The 21,267-nt window shown below is 45.3% G+C and overlaps 1 protein-coding gene across 4 annotated transcripts in view; it reads left to right on the top strand.

Moving 5' to 3' along the window:
- UNC5C (unc-5 netrin receptor C) overlaps positions 1-21,267 on the top strand; it is a 401,808-nt gene that overhangs the window by 373,738 nt on the left and 6,803 nt on the right. For all 4 annotated transcript variants that reach the window (XM_057547099.1, XM_057547098.1, XM_057547097.1 and 1 more), the window contains 5 exons: positions 1,136-1,304; positions 5,232-5,465; positions 12,559-12,708; positions 14,678-14,842; positions 20,433-20,611. In XM_057547099.1, the coding sequence (XP_057403082.1) occupies positions 1,136-1,304; positions 5,232-5,465; positions 12,559-12,708; positions 14,678-14,842; positions 20,433-20,611 (897 nt within the window). The remainder of the gene's footprint in view (positions 1-1,135; positions 1,305-5,231; positions 5,466-12,558; positions 12,709-14,677; positions 14,843-20,432; positions 20,612-21,267) is intronic.

Here is a 21,267-nt window from a genome sequence, read left to right as displayed (position 1 = left end):
TGAGAGGCTCTTTCATGCCAAAGTGAGAGAAAGCAGGTCAGGATATGTGGAGAGAAGTGTCAGGAAGACAGATTGTATTCATTCTAAGTATTGAGTTGATAATAGATGAGTTGACCCCTCAGTAGTAGTGGACTGCAATTTTGGATGAGTTTAAAGCACTAACCACATGTCAGCATCTTGTAGAGAAGCTCTGTGCTTGTTGGCCCTGAGGGCCCTTCCTCCTCTAAAATTTTGTGAGTCCAGGATTTCTTAACTCATACCATTCTGACAACATGGTTGTATTGTTTTTGCAAAGGCATTGGTTTTGGACCCAGCACCAGTGCTTGTTAGTTGTGAGACGTGGGGCAATCCACTCAACACCTTGGGGCTACTTCCTCACATATCAACTGACAGCTTGGGTTAATTTATTCATTGGCTGTTGGTTACAATCTTATTAGGGAAAAAATAAGGCAATTTTAAAAAAACATGTAAAAATAAAGAATTTGGATCTTTGAAGTTCATTCCACCCAAATTCTCAGAGTATGAAGTATACATGTAGAGAAACATCACTTTAAATTGCTATAGAAATACAGTTCTACATTCTTTCTTGGTCACGTTTGAAAAAAAATGAATCTGCTATACTAGCCTCAATGATTCCTGAAAGTCATTTGGAAGAAGTTTAGCTCTAGGGTGTCCGAATTCTAAAGTGATTTTTTTGAAGTGTTTTTCAAGTTAGGTCCTAAAAACATGATAGTATGGTAAAACTCTCTGAAACGACTGGCAAGTATTATCAGAAAAGATGCTTATGTAACTTCATAAGGACCCTGTTCCTTCTCATTCCATCCTGAAAGTATCAGTACATGAATTCAGAGGAAATTAGCAAAGGCAGACCCGTGTCTGAAGGGAGGGATCAAAGATATGCAGGCAGATTCACTATTATTAGAAAGACCTCAAGTCTTGCAAGATCAAAGTCTCGGTATAAAGTGCATGTCTTCCCATTTAATTCTGCCTCAACCCCACCACTGCCCCCTGCCCCCGACAAAACAAAGCTCCAAGAAGAAGCTATTTGTGCAACTTTAGATCTGAAATCTCGGTGAGTGCGCAGTACATAAATCCTACGGCACTTTGGTGACGCAGATCTCTGCTCTCCTCCTAGGCCACCCATGGAGGACACACAGGCGCTCCTGACCCCTGTGGTGAGCTGTGGGCCTCCAGGAGCTCTGCTGACCCGCCCTGTCATCGTCACTCTGCATCACTGCGCAGACCCCAGTACCGAGGACTGGAAGATACAGCTCAAGAGCCAGGCAGCGCAGGGACAGTGGGAGGTGAGCTTCTGCTGGGATGAGGGTAGAGCCCAGGAGCCATCCGTGCAGATGAGCAAGGGCAGTTATGGGAAGGCTTCTATTTTTGCAGCAAAACATGAGTGGAATTTTAGCTTATACTCAAAATGAAAGAGAGAGGAAGACAAAGAGGGGAGAGGGGGAGACAGACGCTGGTTCCTGAGTGCTTTATCTACTGACGAATAGGCACCAAGAAAAAGATGGTCAAGTATTAGCTAACTCATAGGGAAAGTGTACTTAAGAGTCTTATATAAGTCCCATTTGAATATACATACTATCTTGGGAAGGGAAACTATATATATATATATTTTTTAAATTATTATTATTATTTTAATTTTCAGGTAGAGAAACATTGCACCTGGGTCAGAAAATGTTAGACACTTAACTTGCTAACAGGTCCCAGGAATATAGGTCTGAACTTAACCTGGCAAAACAGGAAGGGTGTATCCTAAGCTCCAGTACAGTGAAGAACGTCTTTGGCGTCTTGACTCTCTGTAACTGCTGACATCAGAACTTCTTAAGGACAGTGCCTTAAACAGACCCTGTTCTTTACATCAGAACCCTGCAGTTAGCACCTGAAATGAAGTGCAAAAGGATTTGTTATATTTACCATGAAGATTTTATATCTAATACCTAAAAAAAATGATTTGCGTAGTCATTATAAAGAGAATTATCCAGTATGCATGTTGGATATATTTTGTGATTACTCACAGTATTTTTCTTTTTTTAAAATATTTATTTATTTATTTATTTTGGCTGCGTTGGGTCTTCATTGCTGCGTGCGGGCTTTCTCTAGTTGCGGAGAGCGGGGGCTACTCTTCGTTGCGGTGCACAGGCTTCTCATTGCTGTGGCTTGTCTTGTTGCACAGCACGGGCTTCAGTAGTTGTGGCTCACGGGCTGTAGAGCTCAGGCACAGTAGTGGTGGCCCATGGGCTTAGTTGCTCCGTGGCATGTGGGGTCTTCCTGGACCAGAGCTCGAACCCATGTCCCCTGCATTGGCAGGTGGATTCTTAACCACTGCACCACCAGGGAAGTCCCTCAGTATTTTTCTTTTAGGAAAAATATTTTAGGAAAAAAAAAAATATGCATGAAGACTCAAACCCCTAATATTTTAGGAAAAAGTAGTAGTAGAGGTAGAAGCATAGCAGGGCATACCTGGGATTACCTGGAGTGTCCTCTCTGTATGGATGTGCTCTCCTCTTGGCCACATGAAGGTGAAGGGTCACTCATTGCCAGAGGTCCTGGATTGAAGTCTAGGGCTATACATTATGTTAAGAGTGGACTTTACCAGATCTAACTTCAATTCCATTTAAGTTTAAATGATTTATTTCAAAAACATCCCAAAGTCTTTATCTCAAGGGATCCTAAATTGTTTGCACAACTCTCTGTCTATTACCCTGATACGCTACCTCTGGATTTGAGTAATAACAACAATAACAACAATAATAAGAGGAAAAGAAAAAAAAGATGTGAAGAGTGGAAGAGGGAAGTCCTTATGAAAACACTCTTCTATTTGTCACAGGAACATGGAGCATCTTTATTCTCCACCATTTCTTCTAGGAGGTTTTTTGTAACATGCCATCAGGAAATGACATTCGAGCCTTGCCCTTGCCCTGCTGGAGAAAGCAGCTTCTCTCCAGGTGTCCTTTTGGGGCTGGAGTAAACGTGGAGGTGCTGAGCTCCTTTTTCTCCTTTCCAGTTCATTTTAAGCTTTATCTTTGGGTACAGGTTTAGCTGAAGAAATGATTTCATGGATGCTGTTAAAACACAGTCCTTACTTTAGCTTGGCTGTTGTTGCATGGCCTAACTAATAAACGGCTACCTGAGGTACCTCCTTTCATAGCTTTGTCCAGCCCCAGGGACTCAATTTATGATGAAACATTTGTTCATGTTTTTGACAAATAACCATTTGTTCACCATGATCCAGGCCCAGTGAGATACAGTATGAAGCAAAGAAGCTATGGTTGCTGCCTCTGTGGAGATTAAGTAGCCTAATGCAGAGGCTGAATCATGCCCACACATGGGTTTTATTTCTCCCAAATGAAATTTTCTTTTAAATTTGAATTAGTTAAAAGTTGGAAGGTTTCACATAATAATCTGAACTTCCAACTTCTCTTGAAAAATTAAAGGCTGTGTCCTCACTGGGCCTGCATTCCTGCCGTGCCTGGTACTTTTACTGTAAGCATCTTTGCCATAGACATCTTTACCACAAGCATTTTTGCCACATAACTAATTGGCCTTAAGGCAGTTTTGCTGTAAAAGATAAAATAACTGGTGGACAGTTTGGTTTCAACTGGTTGACAGCTGGGTTTCATCTCTCCACTGACACGGTACTACCATTTTTATATTACATAAATCGGAAAGAGGCCAAGGGCCAGAAAGGCTCAGAGTCGAGCCCACATGTCCCATAGACCTTTGGAACATCTGTCAAGGGATATGTACCAAGAACAAACAACAGTGTAGAGGCTTTCACAGCATAATACAAAGCTCAGTTATAAATATGCATCCTAGCATGTGGAAACTGATACCTCTCTTAATGAAGAAGAAATTTTAGCAAAAAAGAAAAGTGGAATGACAAATGAGCTGAATCAACAAGCAAAAATATGTATAATACTACAAATGAAAGACTTTGAAGACAAGTGCTTAGGTACAACCCACAAAATAAAATCATTTATTTGCACAGTACTGCCATGAATCTACACATATTTTAAATGTTTTAAAATATTTTGTTATTTCATAATAAAGTCTTTTTACTTTTGTTATTCATTTTTCATGTTTTATTATTTTTGTTAATGTCCCTCTTTTATTTATTGCTGTTTCATCTTTTACAGCAAAATTGCTTTACAGCCAATCAGTTATGCGGCAAAAATGCCTACGGCAAAGATGCTTACAGTTGAAGTACTGAGAGCCCGTCCCTGCATGGCCGCAATGGCCGAACCAAGCGGAGACTGAGCTCTTTAGACAGGCTTGTGCTCTACTTCACCGCAGTCTCCACCACTCCTTATTATCTTCTGCCCTACCTGCTTCACACATTCCTATTACCTTTCTGCCCTGGGAGGCATGTGGAATTGTGACCCTTGTTTTATGGATTCTATGCTTGGTCTTTCACATGATTTCTTCTGTGGCCTGAGTCATTTGGTTAAATCAAAACCTAGTTAAGTTAGTAACTATTTTTATAAAACTCATCAGTTTCACTTATTTTTATTTCTTGCTGAATGTTAACAATCTAAAACATGAGACTGCTTAAAGGCTTACATGAAAAAGAAACAGAAAAGTAATGTGTCAAATGCATAGAGTTTGCCATACTGTGCTTTTAGCAAAGTCCAAGAGCCCAGATTATGAGGAGAAGCAGTGTATTGCTTTGGAAAGTAATTGATGGGTGAGTTTGGAAGCACTTAGTAGAATGGTATTGCATAATTCTTTAATTTCCCTAATTCTTTTTTAAAAAATTCTTTTCAAACCCCTAGATTTTCAGGGGAAAAAACTACTACGCTAAAAGGACATTGAAATAAGATAGTACTTTTGGATGAAATTAGCAATTTAGAGATTAAAGCAAATTATCAGAAACAGATAATCAACTCAAATATGCTGAAGTTAAAAGGATAACTTATACATTTCTTTTGGAATTTTACGTAGATTCCAGGAATGTAGATTCTTAGAAGATCAAAAGAGACTAAATCAAGATCTTCTAAATAAAGCATGTTATCAGCATAAAGGCAAGGGACGTAAGGGAGAGAATGATTAAGAATGGAAATATTGATAGAAGTATAATAAAGGCAGAGAAAGAAAAAAAGAGCAGGAAAAGGAAGAATCAGAACTCGGGAGAAGTCGTCCTGCTCTGTGCACCCCTGTTGGCCACCGTCACGGCAGCCAGGAGGCTCAGTCGCCGCCCCTTCCTTCTCGTCCCACAGGATGTGGTGGTGGTCGGAGAGGAAAACTTCACCACCCCCTGCTACATTCAGCTGGACGCAGAGGCCTGCCACCTCCTCTCCGAGAACCTTGGCACCTACGCCCTGGTTGGGCAGTCCACCACCAAAGCAGCCGCAAAGCGCCTGAAGCTGGCCATCTTCGGGCCACTCTGCTGCTCCTCTCTGGAGTACAGCCTCCGCGTCTACTGTCTGGATGACACTCGGGACGCCCTGAAGGTAAGTGACTCCAGCCTGACCCGCCCACCTCACACCTGGAGACGACATGCGTTATGTACGTGCACCCAGGTGTGTGAACACAAGTGTCTGGCCCCAAAAGATGGCAGTTACAAAAACACATTAGACGTTTCTTGAGGCCATGCTGATAAATAAGCTGTTTCCATTATGCTGATTCCTCCCGAGGGCTACTTCTGTTTACCCTCCTTGATTTCTTTTAATGAAAAATTGAGAAGTGGAAGAATTTGGCAAGGAGACCCGTGGATCGTAAATAATCTGCTTCCATGTTTATCTCAACTGTGTTCTTCCTATAAAAGGAACTGGCATAATTGCTCACACTCTGTGTTCCTCTTGTGTGCAACTTCATTATCTGCTTTCCCATTCTTTTTATGAGGACCGTGAGGAAGGAGGGTTAGCATTTGACAACAGGCTGCTGCTTTACAGAATAAATAGGCTTAATTCTTGGTGCTGTTATTGCCATTCATTTTCTCCCATTTGAAGCTTTAAAGGATGTAGTAAGTGCCTCTGAAGAAGTTATGATCTGGAAAGAGGAATAAAAGAAGTATGCAAAGGATTACGAAGCAAGTCAGAGTGTGATGCATGCCGTAGATGAATGCAGAGTTCCGTGGGAATTCAGGAGAAGGAGGCGTCATATTATTTTGAGAAAATCTGAAAAGGAGCTAACATTTGAGATTGACCTTAAAGGAAGGCAGGGTTTGACCAACAGTAATGGGGAAAAAAATACAGGATTTCTGGCTGAAGGGAACAGCACGAAGAAGCACAGAGGGAACAGTAAATACAGATCCTACGTGGCATGTTATTTCCAGAAAGCCTAGAATGATTGATAGGAGTTTTTTGGGGATGGACCTTGACAACCAGAGAGAGGAGTGGAGATTCAGTTTCTTGAGTTAATGGAGAACCACTAGAGAGGTATAACTAGAAGATAGACATGACTGGAAATACATGTTAGAAATACTAGTCTGCTGTCAGTGGAAAGGTAGAATCGAGTCAAGGAAAGCATGGTAGAGCTGGAGTGGAGACAGAGGAGTTAGAGGAAGGGAATAGGTATGAAAGGCCCTATTTAGTAACTCTTGCGGGCCCTGGTGACTAACCCTGAATGCGTGGAGCAGAAGATCAGGTCTGCTTCTAAGTAACAGTAGCAGAGTCAGGGGCAGGTAGCTCCGGACTGTGGATATGGTGACTTTGCCTTTGGAATAGTGAATTAGAGGTATGGATTAGACATCAGGACAAAGGTGTCCCAAGGACAGTTAGAAATATAGGGGTGGCTCTTTGAACAGAGAGCAGTTCCTGAGACAGAGACTCAGGAACCAACTATATAATACTGATATTTGTCCTCCACGGTGATTGAGGAGAATATCAAGGGAGAGTAGAGGGAGAAAATAATAATAAAGCTAATAAACATCACCGAGAATTTCTTATGTGCCGGGCAAGATTCTAAGTATCTTTTCTTTTTTTTTAAATTTTTTTTTGGTTTAATTTATTTATCTTATTTATGGCTGTGTTGGGTCTTCGTCTCTGTGCGAGGGCTTTCTCTAGTTGTGGCGAGCGGGGGCCACTCTTCATCGCGGTGCGCGGGCCTCTCACTATCGCGGCCTCTCTTATTGCGGAGCACAGGCCCCAGACACGCAGGCTTAGTAATTGTGGCTCACAGCCCCAGTTGCTCCGCGGCATGTGGGATCTTCCCAGACCAGGGCTCGAACCCGTGTCCCCTGCATTGGCAGGCAGATTCTCAACCACTGCGCCACCAGGGAAGCCCTAAGTATCTTTTCTTAAGTCATTGAATCTTTACAACAACCTGTAGGACACCATTATCCCTATTTTGCAGATGTTGCAAGGCACAGAAAGGTTAAGTAAGTTGCCCTAGGCCACACAGCTGCTGAGTGGAGAAAGCAGGCGTCATGCCCGGGCCGCTGGCTGCAGTCTGGACTCTGCTCCTACAGTGGGCTGCTCAGAGAGCCACACCCTAGAGCACAGGGACTAGGGGAGCCCTGCCATTGCAAGGGAGGAGGGGGGCAGCCAGCAAAAGAGCTACAGAAAGAGGAGTACCCAGAGGAGGAAGGGGAGAAGTAGGAGAAAGATGTATCTAGGAAGCCAAGAGAAGAATTTTTTTTTTTTTCTGAAATTCAGGGTATTTCCTTCTGGAGTTTCCATCCAGAGAATAGTTCTAGGTCATGAAAACTGAGTGTTGTAGGTTGTGTCCATGGAGGAGATGAGACATATTCGGTCCCTGGGTATATTTTTGATGGTTGCCCCTGTAGGAGTTTCTGATGTTAAATAAATGATGTGAACACACAGCGCTAGTGTAAAGCTTAAGGTTATTTCTTTTGTATTCCTTGCAAATGCGATACTTTTAAGGCACTGTCTGGATAGAAATCATCGTAGGCTTAAATCCTTCTTAGCAAAAACTGTATTTGTAGGCGAGCCGTGGGGTCTGATTAAGGCAAATCTTTTTAATAATTCAAAGAAAAGTCATTGCAAAAAGCATCTGTAGAAGATCTACATCATACTTGAAATATCTGATACACATTTTATATTCACACAGATAGTTCGTATACTCAGTCACTCTTGACCTTTCTTCTCAACAGACATACAATCCATGCCAAAAAAGTAATATTTCATAAAATAATTTTGATTATGTTAATTAGTGAAAAGAGATGCAAATGGTCAACACTGAGAAAGACTGACAAACAGGTTTAAGAAGTAAAAACAACCCAAGAGCAGTTTATATCATGGTCAGTGCTTTCCAAATAGACGTATATAAATTCTCAGCATCTGAGGATCCAGCACTTAGCCTGAAAGAGACATGAATAATGGATAAGGCTTTCCTGCACTTCATGATCATTTAATAATGCAGAAATACCAAAATCCTAGTTACAGGTAAACCAACATACCGAAGAGACAGCTCAGTCCAGCCGAAACTGCCTCATGCCCATGCTTGAATTGGAACTTTGGGGCCGATGAACTCAGAAAGGCCCTTCATTACCTACATCCTGCCTCCTTGGCACCTCGCCTGCTAATGTTCCCGCCAGCCTCTCTCCCATCGCCCTGCTCCTCTAATTTACCCATAAATACTGTCTTTTGCGTCTCTTCTCCAAATATCTCCTCCTTCAGGCCCACCCCACTCCTCGCTTATGTGCGTCCTAAATCCTAAGTAATAGTTCTCTATCCAGCGCACATAGGAGTCAGTTGGGAAGCTTTAAAAAGAGACTTGTTTGAGGGTCCCAACCCAAAGGCTCTGATCAGATCGATGTAGGTATTGGGTTTGGTTTTTTGTTTGTTTGAGCACTGCCTGGGTGCAGGCTCTACTGTGCAACCGAGGTTAAGATCTATTATACTAAACAATTTCAGGGGTCTTTCTGGAACTTTAATCCTACTTAGGACAAACCTTCCTATACCCTCACATCCTTTTCTCACCCATTCCTTCACCTGCTCACACTAACTGCAGCTGGATCTCCCAACTAACATGCATCCCTTACAGTCCCTGCAGTGAGGACACACCCCTAACCAACCACAAGGCCAAGAGGAAAAGTTCCAGTACTTCTCATATCCCTGACCACTCCTGGGGCATCGCTCTACTTCTGGGCTGGCTTTTTGGTTTGTTTTTCTTTATCCTGTTACTCTGTGATCCATTACCCACTTCAGTTCCTCAGCACGGAGTCCCCCTGAGCACAAATCTCCACCCTAGCAGTACCTGCCTCGTGGTCTTTCTTGCCCCTCCTTTTATTCCCCTCATCCTCTCAAATTCAGAGTCACCTCTTATTCACAGTTCCTTTGCCCAAACGTATTCTAGTAACCTTCGCATCATTCTGCATTATCTACCCACTAGTGTAGATGCATTGCATCCTCAGTAGGAACTGCACCAAGATCTCCACCAGCCAAGGTCTCTACCTGTGAAAGCATCTGACCTTCCATCTCTCTCCCACAAGGTGCACGTAAGCTGCTCTTTGTTTTTCAGGAAGACCTCCGTCAACCGCCCCCTGGTCTCCTGATCCACAAACCTTCATCTGCTCTTACCCGTATCTACAGGGAACTCTGTACTTTTAATTTGTACTTTGGTTATTGTCTTCTCCTTTATTTTGTTGTGTTCCCTTGAAGTTGAACATCCTGGGTCCGATGATACCAGTTGCTACTTTTCAGGAAAAAAAAGTTAAATTTAAGTGTGGTAAGGATTCTTCTTACTGAATCATTTAGTCCTGGCTGATTTCTCCCAAAGTACTAGTGGAGGGACAGCTGCCCCAGCCAGCAGTCTCCAAAATGGACTTCACAACCCCCAGGCCAATGAGATTTGGGGGGTAAAAACAGACACTATTAAGGACTTCTGTGTCTATTCATCTTAGCGCATACTTTTAACCTTAGGTATATTATATAACATTAACATATTGATGTGTTAATATAGGTGTATAACTTATAAAGAAACAGAAGCAAAATGCAGGCTTGATTTTTTTTGACTGATGGCGTGTGCAGTCAAATACGTTTAGAGACCTTGCTCCAAGCATGGATGCGTCCTGGTGGGCAGTTCGTCTCTCACCAGGGTTCCTGTCCAGCTGAACAGGACAGAAAAGTCAGGTTCCTCGCAGCCGTGTGCAGCAGCTTTGTGTCACTCCTGGTTAGTGGAGAGATGGAGAGATTAAGAATATGGAGTGTGTGTGTTCTGCAGCACCGTGTTCTTTAAAATGGCACTTTACTTGGTACCTTCTCTCAAAAAAAAAGGCTTGAGCCAACCCAGTCTCTTTCCTCACCGGGAGAACTCTTTACCATGACTTTCAAGGTCAATGCCGAAGAAGCCAAGGACTGAGCCTTATTCTTGGGCTGCCTCCTACGCAGACTTTGCACTCAAGATGTGGCACTGTATTAGATATCTTGACCTCAAGGTCATGGCCAATAGGCAGTTTAGGTTTTTTTCAGTGGTCATCCCTGCCAAGAAAACTGGTCATGTCCCCCATCTCCTCTGGCAATCTGTGTTGATGGTAGGAATGAGGTGTGGATTATACATTGTTGGGTACAGTCACCTCCCGGAATACAATGCGTCTTCTTCTAGACATCCCAGGGAGATAATTTGTACATAATGAAGATCTATAGTAATCAGATAATTACTATCGATTGCTCTTTAGATGTCTTGATGAGGTAATTAGGGTGTACTGGAGAGAAGCTAGAACTGATTGATTGGCATGACTGTAATCTCAAAGATTTCTAATTATGTTTCTTTTCTTCTAATGGCTTATAAACAAACATCATTTTAGCTTTAGAATTTGTCAGGTGCCAGGTTCACCGGGAACATCAGCTTTCTCTATTATGCTAACTAGACACCAAACGTGATCAACATAAGCTCATTACGCCTTCCTGCTGAAGCAGAAGAAACTGCAATTAACCCTCGCTTTTCTTATTCGTCTTCATTCCCGCACGGCCAGATTCTCCTCGAGGACTGGAGTGTGAAGTGTCGCGGGAGGGCGTGTCATGAGGAACGTGTTCGGCTCTGTGCTGGGTACATCTAGAGGCCTGTGGGGGCCCTTGGAGCCTGCGGGGCGGCGGGCACAGTGACACAACGTCTGTGTCGGGGTGGCTGAGTGCTGCTCAGTCTCCTGCCACAGGCAACAGCCGCTCATCAGCCAGCAAGGTGGAATGTTCTCAACGTCAGGGCTCTCAAGCAGCTGGACCACTCCCATCTCTCTGTCACGGTGCTATTGCCTCATCTCTTCCGTTACACAACTAACTAGAGGAGTCCCTGCCTGAGACCACATCCCACATGACCCTCGTATCCCCTACACCTTATAGGACCTTTCGGCAGCTTGCGTTGTGCAGAATAGTGGCCCGACTCAAAGATGGAGAATGCTAAGAGCCAGTAAAGGAGCAGTTTGAAATGAACTGTTTCCATCTAATCAATGACGTTGGTAAGCTCTGCACTTACTGGACTGCAGGCCTCCACTGTGACCATCTACCTGTGCAGGATTAGGTTCCCTATGCACGCCTGTGGAATGGCCTGGGTGATCACCTGTGTTATTGAACCCCATGCTTCCGACTGAAATCTCACCAAAGAAGAAAATCGTATTTTGTTTTTATACTCTTATAAAATCCGTTATTTTCCTGAACCCCTTTGGAAAAAAAGGTCACAGGTGTCTGCGTATTTTTATCACTAAAAGTTTTAAAGCACGAGAGGAACAAAATGCGTAAGGATGTTTCAGACAGCAGAGGAGACTCAGGATATTTGTTCATTGATAACTTATGGTTTGCTGATGTTTGGATAATTGCAGCTGTAGTTGGCAATGCTTCATTAACTCCCATTAACTAGCTTGAGGAGTGGAAGTAGACACAGAATTTATCTTCATGTTATATCTTTATAGCATAAGTAAAGTTACATAGCAAATTTAATCAGCCATGGTTCTTGAAAAATGAGGTGGTTTTTTAAAAAATTTAATCTGAGTGACTATTTAGATCAGTAGTTGGTGCTGAAAAATCCTCCTAATCTGTATCAGTGTACTTTTCCTCTATTAGAATATTTAATGAGCATATTTTTATTTTTTGATAATTGGGAATTGTGCAGTGGATAATTTTAAGCAAAAATTTTATTTCTGTAGGTAAAGAACCTAAAAAAAAAATAGAAAAAGTGCCCAAAACACATTCCAGATTTTTATTTTGTTAGCTAGTATTTCCAATCTAAGATCTGGTTTGTCTTCTAGTTGTTTGCCCCTTTCCCTAAAAGTTCATTGAAAATCTACTTAACGTATCTGTTTATCTACGTTTCTACCGATTTTTTCTTTTCTGGGGGGATCCTCCCCGTTTTGGGTTCTGATTGTCGTTGCCGTGTATTTGATTAAATACCCCACTCGTTCGTCAGGAAGTGTAGACTGTACCGAACGTACCGCACAAGTGTCGTGTGGCTCGCTGACACCGTCCCTGGCCAGTAGGGCCCAGTCACGTGCAGACTGGCCGGGGCCTCAGCTGGAGGGTCTCGGGGCTGCAGGATGGAGGTCACGTGCTGCACGGTTAGGTTCGGGGCCGGGGACAGAGTGAGGAAGCATACTGTGGAAGTGATGCCAGTCGTTCATATTTGCTTTTGGTTTGGGGCCTGTCGTCGCAGGAAGTCTTGCAGCTCGAAAGGCAGATGGGAGGGCAGCTCCTAGAAGAACCTAAGGCTCTTCACTTTAAAGGCAGCACCCACAACCTGCGCCTGTCCATTCACGATGTCGCCCACTCCCTCTGGAAGAGCAAACTGCTGGCCAAATATCAGGTAAGGTTCCCAAGCTGAGCCAAAGGCTTGGAGACATCTCCAAGAGGACTAGAATGATTTAGACAGAAGATACTGCCTTCCTTGAAAGTAATCCTATCTTAGTACTCCTTTGTCCAGAATAGTTGGGGGATATTTAGGATTTTTTGAAAAAATACTCTAGACATACTGGAGGAAATGCTTTTTTCTGAATTCTCTTTCAGATACCTTTACTATCAATGTTTTACTTTCAGTAGATAAGATTTCCAAGTCCATCATGTCTGTGCATTTTCAGAGTAATGTTAACATTGAATTGGTAAAACCAGCCTCAAATGCATTCATAGGAGAAAGGGAACATTGTTATCCCACATGACACAAATTAGTCTTCAGCCTGGCTAGGAGAGTGCCTTTACATTGAAAATTTAGAAGGAACCTCAGCTTGGAAGCTGGGATAGCAAGTAAAAATAAAACCTGGTCAGGATTTTATTAAATAACAGCATAAAATTACTGGTCCCAAGTCCCACTGTATGTAGCTGTGTGGGGGAAAAACAAGACTCTCCAGAGGTGTTCACCTCCTCCTCCATCAGCCAGCCCAAGCTCTCAGGAGACTGTGTGATGGGATCCCTAGCCTCAGACCCATCCTAGGAGTCGCAGACACCCTTAGAATCAGCAGTGAATCCTTGTCTACACACATGCAAATCCAGTCCCACACCCTGCCCTGTAGCTGCACTGGTTGTGATTTCCTGATGTAAGTCAATGAACATACTAGAAGGGATGAAGGGAAGAGTTTCAGCTGCATTCTTACTCTCAGATGTCTGGTACTTACACAGAAATTGCGGGAAACAAACCTACTAGTTTGCTTACAGCCTCGAGCTTTGATGGGGGTACATGCTCAGCACTTGATTGAAAGATCGGCTTTAACTTTCTCATTAAATCTCCTCCTTTGCTTTCTTCTTTCTCTGATTTTGCAACTGCCATAAAAGTCCACAAATCTTCCCCTTTTATGAACAATCCTTTTTGTGCAACCATAATGGAAAGTTGTTTTTATAATAATGATAACCTGATGTTAGTTTAAGCTAAGCCTGGCTGAGTTCTCACCATCTGCCAGACTCTCACGTACTTTGATTAATCTTTTAACCCCCACCATTCAGGTACTCTCTTGCTTAGGTACAGTCTTTCACAGATGAAGAAACTGAGGAAAGGTTAAGTAACTTGCCCCAAATCACCAAGCAAGCAAGGGGAAGGCATCCTATTTGTACTAGATTTGGCTCCAAAGCCTCTGTTCTTAACCAACATGGTCTACCATTTCGTATCAATCCTTCTTTTTCCTTTATTGAAAAAAAGATTCTTGGGCTCTGTGAGGTGATCTAGACTCATAGACAGTTGTGTCTGTTAGAGGCTTAGTGCTTTTTAGGCCAAGAACTTTTCTGTGGCAGCTAATCAAGCCTCCGGTTTCCACCTTGTAGTGAGTCTTGGCTTTTCCCATCCTGTGCAGAGGGAGGGCGTAGGCATGAAAGGGAACTTGGGTCAGTGCATCATCCTTTAGACTTTGCTTTTCTCCAGGGTACCATGGCAGGGATTGCTTTTAATGGGCAGTGACTGGAGTGTGTAGGTTTTATTTGGGCAGTTGTCTAAACCTTAAAAAAAAAAAGATCATTTACGATATTTTTTTGTTTTTTTTGTTTTTTTGTAAATGACAGAGAAGTGGCAGGCTGGTTAGGTATAAGGATTCTGGGGCTGATTCCCTGGGTTCAGACCTCAGCTCTGCTACTTTCTAGCTGTGGGACTCTGGGTGAGTTCTTTAACATCTCTGGGCCTCAGTCTTTCTCACCTGAAAAGGGGGTTGGGATGTGCTTGTGCATGGACCCATCGTGAGGATTAAACAAGGTAATTAACACGTGCAGTACTGAGATGATTACTCGGCAGTGCACTGTCTGATAGCTTCCTTGAGCGTTAGTCCCTCATTTGTGGTTCCCCCTTTTATATGCTTCAGGAAATTCCCTTCTACCATATCTGGAGTGGGTCTCAGAGAAACCTCCACTGCACGTTCACTCTGGAAAGATTCAGCCTGAACACAGTGGAGCTGGTCTGCAAACTCTGTGTGCGGCAGGTGGAGGGAGAAGGGCAGATCTTCCAGCTAAACTGCACCGTGTCCGAGGTAAGAGGCGCTCATTGGTCTCAGACCAGAGGAGGGACCGACCTCGGGGAGGGCCAGTGGGGTATAAAGTATCTCAGTGTGGGAAGTCCTGAAAAGCTCTCTGGAGGGCCTGCTGGTTCACAGAATAGTGTTTTTAGTGAACACAGGGAGCTAAAATTATATAAAAGTGTAATAGAGGATCCTTTTCAAAAAACAGGACTTTTACGCCTTGTGACATGAACTTAAGGTAAGGATCTTGTCCTAACTTTTTACACAGATCTGAACTTCAAGTGTAAGGTTCAGTTTAAGTATCGCACACATAGAGTGACTTTGCCAAAGCACCCCTGCTGTCCCCCGTTCCTGGCATCCTCCGCCTCTCCTCCCGTTCTGGTTCTTTCCTCAGAACTCACCTGCCTTGGCCTGATGGTGCCCTGCCTGCCCCCTCCTTTTGCCTCCTTTCCTTTCATCTCCATGTCGAAAGGAGAAGTCTCTTGGTCCCCTTGCTCTCTTATACATCATCCTCCAAACAGAAGAAGGGATGCCCTTCTCCCCGAGGTAGGAGAGACAGTCCAGAAATAGAAGTAAAATCTACGCACTTCCCCCCTCGCGCCCGTCACGCTGCCTTTCCTCGCTGTGAGCCTCACTTCCTCCAGGTGGGACTTTTTGTATGTCTGTATCTCAGAAATGACAACCATCACTGCTACTTAAAACTTCTCTGGGTGGAAAGAAGGGGTGCTCATGACCTTATTGGTTACCTGGGACCCCAGGGCTTGGAGTTAGAACCACGGAAACGCTTCAGGCTGGAGGGACAAAAGGAAAAGGACAGGGTGAAAGGAAGGGGGCAGCAGCGTCCGGGGCCTGTGGAGCTGAGCTTGGAGCTGCTTTTTGAGCCGCAGCACAGAACTGTCATATTTCAGAACTACAGCCGGACGGTGTATGATTTAAAAGGCTCCTCTTCCTCGCTGTCTCACGCACCGTGACGAATGGGACGTCACCCTGCTCGGCGTGTCTCACCCCACAGGTCGTGTTTAAAGACAGGCTTCCTTAGCAAACCCAGGGGGGGACACATGTCCGCCTTGACGCCGCCCCCTCCTCCTTTCCCACAGCCTGGCGAGCTGCGGTCATCATTTTCCTTCCTCCGTTTCATGAGACTTTTGACTCATCAACAACTTTAGTCACAGACCTCGGTGACATTCATGAGGCATGATCTTGGTGTCAGGGCGCCATGGCAACCGCCGGGCCTTTCTGTGCGCGGGCCCGCAGCACCACCCCTGCTGGCTCGGGAGGGTGTTTTCACTTTCCAGGCCCAGCAGGTCTGCAAAGCTCAATACCCACCCAGCTCCAGCCACAACAAAGGCTGCTGAATTTTGGAGGGGGGCGAGGAGGTCTGCTCCTTTGATGCTTGCTTTCTGTTCGGCATGAGCGATGTGATGAAAAGGCAGATGCGCTGTGGCCAGGAACGAAAGCGCGCTGGTCAGGGCCCCCCCGCCCCCGCCAGGCCGGCCAACCCCTTGCGAAGAGACAGTGTCGCGTCATAGTGTGATGAGTTTAAGGACTTTCAGAGGAAAGACGATTTCTTTTGCAAGCTGGTGGCAGCCAGCTCAGGGAGGCCGACCCTTTAGTCTCCTCAGAGGCCCGTGACAGACAAGCACACTTAACGGGAGGAGGGGGAGGCAGAAATGACCCGAGTCAAGATGACTTTGGGGATTAGGGGCCACTCTGCTGCTTTTCCTTCTGGGTCACCGAGTCCCACCGTTGCTGTTAGCATTTGAATGCGGCGCATGTGGCCCGCAGAGCGGGGAGAGCGGGGCTGGTCCTGACGTCTAGAGCCAGGCTACGTGCTGGTGAACAAGTGGCTCTGCAGAGCCCCGGATCCTCATCAGAAGCTCGAGGAGGGGTTCCCTGGGGCCGACAAGCCATAAGTGACCAGAGAAAAGGCTCCACTGGTGGTGTCTGTCTTCTGGACAGGGCTCCGCCCTCGGGTCACACGGCAGGCGGCCTGGGCTTGCGGTTCCAACGTCCCGTCTCCTGAAAATGAGCTGACTTGCCAGGAATGTACCACTCCAGGCGTCACCAGCGCGCCTTTCTAAAGCTACTCGGCCCTTGACCTCTGCAGTCAGGCGCAGGACCTGCTGCCCCCCAGGGAGACGAGACATAGACCGAGGTGATGTCGAGAGCCGGACGATTGTTCCTCTCTAGGTGCCTTGGCCAGAGATTCCTTACCTAGAGATAAAGCCTTTAGTCTCAGATGAAGTTTAAGAATGAAAATGCCTAGAAGAGTTAAAAGTATGAGGATAAATGATGATAAAAGGTTCTTCCTTAGAGGGACAGGGTAAGTAATAAAGGAGAAGCTGCCCATCACCATCAAGAGGAAGAAAAAGTAGAGAAGAGAGAGAAACTTCAGTCTCGTTAGGACTTTTAGTTTTAACTACAGTCTAGACAAAGACGTTCTAACCCTGTTAACTACTGACACACAGCACTTTCGTGCACAAAGAACAATATTAAAAATGTACAGAGCATCACTCTGCTTTAGCCATCCTATCTATTCACCTCCTCTGTTTTCTATAAGGACGCTTGGGAAAATCTAGTTGTTCTTAGTGACTTCAGGAGGAGTCAGAATACAGAAAGGAAAGTCGTTTCTCCTGTGGAGTGCTGACAATGTGTGCCGTAGCAGCTGTTTGGTTAATGGTGGAAAATCATACGTTTAACCAAGGGAATCATAACGTCAGAGACAGATGGTACCAATATCATAAACAATTATTATAATAAGTGTTCTGTGAGAGCATACCTGGAAGTAAAAGAAGAAGTAACAGCAACAGAAATTACTAGATGAAATTTGAATGTAAATGTATATATGTATCTTTCTTTCACCTCCAAGGCTGCTGTCAGCCATCTGATAAGAGAGACAAGAAATTTTGCCCTTTTGGGCTTGTTTCATGCACAAGGAAATAAACAGGCACAGGAGCCAAGGTTGGAGACTCAGGGTTTGAAGGCCCACGTAAAGTGCTGACAGGTCTTAATTCACCAAGAAAAGGGGGACAACGTGTATGTGTGAGCAGACCTTCCTGAGAGTTGTGCCTGCCTTTACCTTCGGTACTGAACAGCGAGGAGGGCCTCACCTTGAGCCACATTTAGTTGGAAGGAAGCTCAGCCGTACCCTGCGAGGTGGGCTTCTATTAGGAACTGGCTTCATCCTCTACCAGAAAATACATCTTCCTCTCTTCCGCAAATACGAATTGAGTAGCTTCCACGTTCAGGGCACTGCCCTGAGGGTCACAGAAGTTCTGAGGATGACAAAAATACTCTCATCTCCAAGAAATTTGGGAAATCAGAGGAAGTCGTCCGTAAGTACAACCGGCGTGCATAGAGCAGACTTACGAGGAGGGCAGGAGCTGTGGGAAGTGCTGTAGGAGGGCTCCAGGTGGATGGCTTTGGGTGGGTTTGCTCAGGGAACATGCTCTTCAGTCCAGATTTTGAGGTGTTTGCCTGACAGAGGTTAAGCGAAAGGGCAGAAGAACTATCAAAGGTACATCCTTAAGAAGGGCGCTGGGAACAGTGAACGGTCCAGTCTGAGGAGAGCGAGTCATGCCAGCGCAACCTGAGAAAGGCAGGAGCCGGACTGTCAGGTGGACGGAGCACATGGGACCCCTCCTCCATGGCAGGCCTGGCTCTGCAGGTTACAGGCAGCCCTGGGGCTTCGGGCCAGCCCACCAGGCAGGTCCTGCAGATGATCCTCACTGCCTGATGATAAGGAGTTGGGAATCCACGTGGTAGGAGAGCCATTTAACACTTACTAAGAGAAGGCAGGAGAAAGGTCAGCGCTGGGCTTTAGGGAGAGGAGTCTGGCACAAGGGATAGACCGCAGGGAAGCAGCAGGGAGCTGGTGAGGCCAGAGGCAGCGCTACACCAAGCAGACTCAGCCTCCGCTGCAGGCCGGGGATGGGCAGGATGGGTTTCCTTCTAGGCCCCATCGTTCTGGTCCAGACGAGAAGCAGGCAGGACTTGCAAGTGGGCGGTAGCGCTAAGCTGTGGAATGAGGTGTGATTTCTCTACGCCTCTGCCCGCCCCCCTCCCAATTCTATACCTAACAGAAGTGTTGGCCACTTGGGTGCAGACATTCCCAACATAAATCTGTTGAAAAACACGAACATGTGCCTTCAGTCCTCTCTTCTGGTCCCCTTTGTTTAAGCCCTATGCCCTTGAGGTCAGGAGCCCTCTGTCCTCGTGGTCCCTTGGAAAGAGCTCTATGCCCAGTACAGGGAAAGCTCTTTGGGATTCAGGGACTCCCAACTCCCATCGGTTGCTTCTGTATCTCATAGCAGTCTTTTCAGTCCTGGTATGTGCTGGAGTTAACATAAAGGAGCCACTGGAATCCTCGGAGGCCCAGTTTGCCAAGCTTTGGGTTCCGAGGCCAAATATTGTGATCACAGCCAACACCACTTTATGTTCTATGGCAAAAAAATTTGTTTTGCTCTCACATGCCCTCCAGAGCCCCCGGACAGACCCTGTGCTGTGTGACTGCACGAGCCTCGCAGTGAGCCTTGGCTGCTGATTCTGGAACACAGACAGTGGCCCCAAGGTGCAGGAGCAGCAGGGTGTGGGAGGCTCTGGGTGGCGGGGGCACTGACGTCTGAGCGGAACACTCCACCAGACCCTGAGACTTCCTGACGGCTGCACCTGCGTGTGGCTGTTTTATCCTCCAGCAACTAATTATGTTCACCACGGAGTTACCTGCTCTGAAAAAGAGAGAGATGACATTTAAAGCAGATTAAGTGGATTTTCTTTTATTGCTTTAATAGTTCCCAGGCAACATTTGCTTTTGCTTTTCCAACCAGCAGAAGTGATCAGAAAATGATTAGAGTTTCTCCTGCAGATGAATTTCAGATTTTTGCAATCGTGCTGTTTTATGAGCTGAAACTACCTTAAGAGCCAATCTGTGGTTTTCTCTACTAAAATTAGATTAAAAAAAAAAATAAGGGTGTACAGCAATTGGAGGATTCTGTTAGCAGCTTGCCCTAAAGCCATGTACTGTGTTCACCATTTTCTTTTAAATAATTAGTCTTAATTTGATGTCATTTAGAGGAGAGCTGTGGTCCATTTCTTTCAACAAAAGCAGGACCGAGCCATCTTCTACAGAGGTTAGAGGGAGAATTTACTCAAGCGTTTGCCCAGGGCTTCCCCTCAGGGTCAGACAGTCTCTAGAATCTCAGGTCTGGATCAGTTCATTCTCAAAGAGCTGCCCTTTTGAACATGTCTTCCCCTCTGCTGAAATCTAAACCTTTAGGAGATATCCCCTTGCGCATCCTGGAGAATCCCATTAGAAAAGCTGTAACTGAATTACACCCGAGCTTTCCAGCTAGCCCAGTCCTCACAGAAGACCCATCAATCCAAGGCTATGCAAAACTCAGCTCAAAATGTACCTCCTCCTCTCAGCCAGGTTACAGAGAAACAGCTTTCAGCCAGAAAGCAGCCGTTCTCAGTAAGGAGAATATAATAACATTCATTCTCTTCTGACCATTCAAAGCAAGGCATTATGTTGATTGGTTCAAGAAGGATTGCTTTTGTCTTTCTTCAGAAATAATGCTGTGTTGTTCCTGTGCCTCAACTACAGGAACCGACTGGCATCGACTTGCCTCTGCTGGACCCAGCGAGCACCGTCACCACCATGACGGGACCCGGTGCTTTCAGCATCCCTCCCCCCATCCGGCAGAAGCTGTGCAGCAGCCTGGACGCCCCACAGACGAGGGGTCACGACTGGAGGATGCTGGCCCATAAGCTAAACCTGGGCAGGTGGGCATGGCCGGGCTTCCGAACGAGCTCCCGTTAGACATCGGGCTCCAGGACTCATATAGCTGACTTAGGGCAACGTTCTTTTTTTTTTTTTTCTCCATCTGTACATTTACTTACTTTCCATTATGCCAACATGTATTACGCTCCTACCTTGTATCTTGCACCATGGTCTTGCAAACAACATGGTGGAGAGACATTCTGGGCTTATCTGACATTTGTAAATATCAGGTTTTGTGATCCACTTCGCAAAGCTGACAGGCTTAATCCCCCCTACATGATATAGCCATTCAATAACCGTTGTTCCTCACCTCCTGTTGAGCAGGACCTAATGCTGGGTGGGCAGTTAACATGCTAAACACAGCGCTGCTATGAAGTTACGAAGAGACCTCAGGAGCCTCTTCTTTGTAGACCGTTGCCATCACTACCAAGCAGAAGGCATGGCATAACCTGTCAAAGGTGATCAGAGCCTGGGCCGGAAAGAAAACATAAGTCTCTTGGTTTCCTGTTTAGGATGTGACCCACAGACATCTTGTCTCTTAAATGCTCTTACTCAGAGTTGAGGTTAACAAAGTTAAGGCATCACGTCTCCTGTCTGGGGCTGACCTAATTAAGTATGGGCTAGTTATTCAGGACGGCTCACTGCAAGCCACGGTTTC

This window comes from Balaenoptera acutorostrata, chromosome 5 (assembly GCF_949987535.1).
Source record: "Balaenoptera acutorostrata chromosome 5, mBalAcu1.1, whole genome shotgun sequence".
In the NCBI taxonomy this organism is placed as follows: domain Eukaryota; kingdom Metazoa; phylum Chordata; class Mammalia; order Artiodactyla; family Balaenopteridae; genus Balaenoptera; species Balaenoptera acutorostrata.
This window is presented reverse-complemented; position numbering and strand designations above follow the sequence as displayed.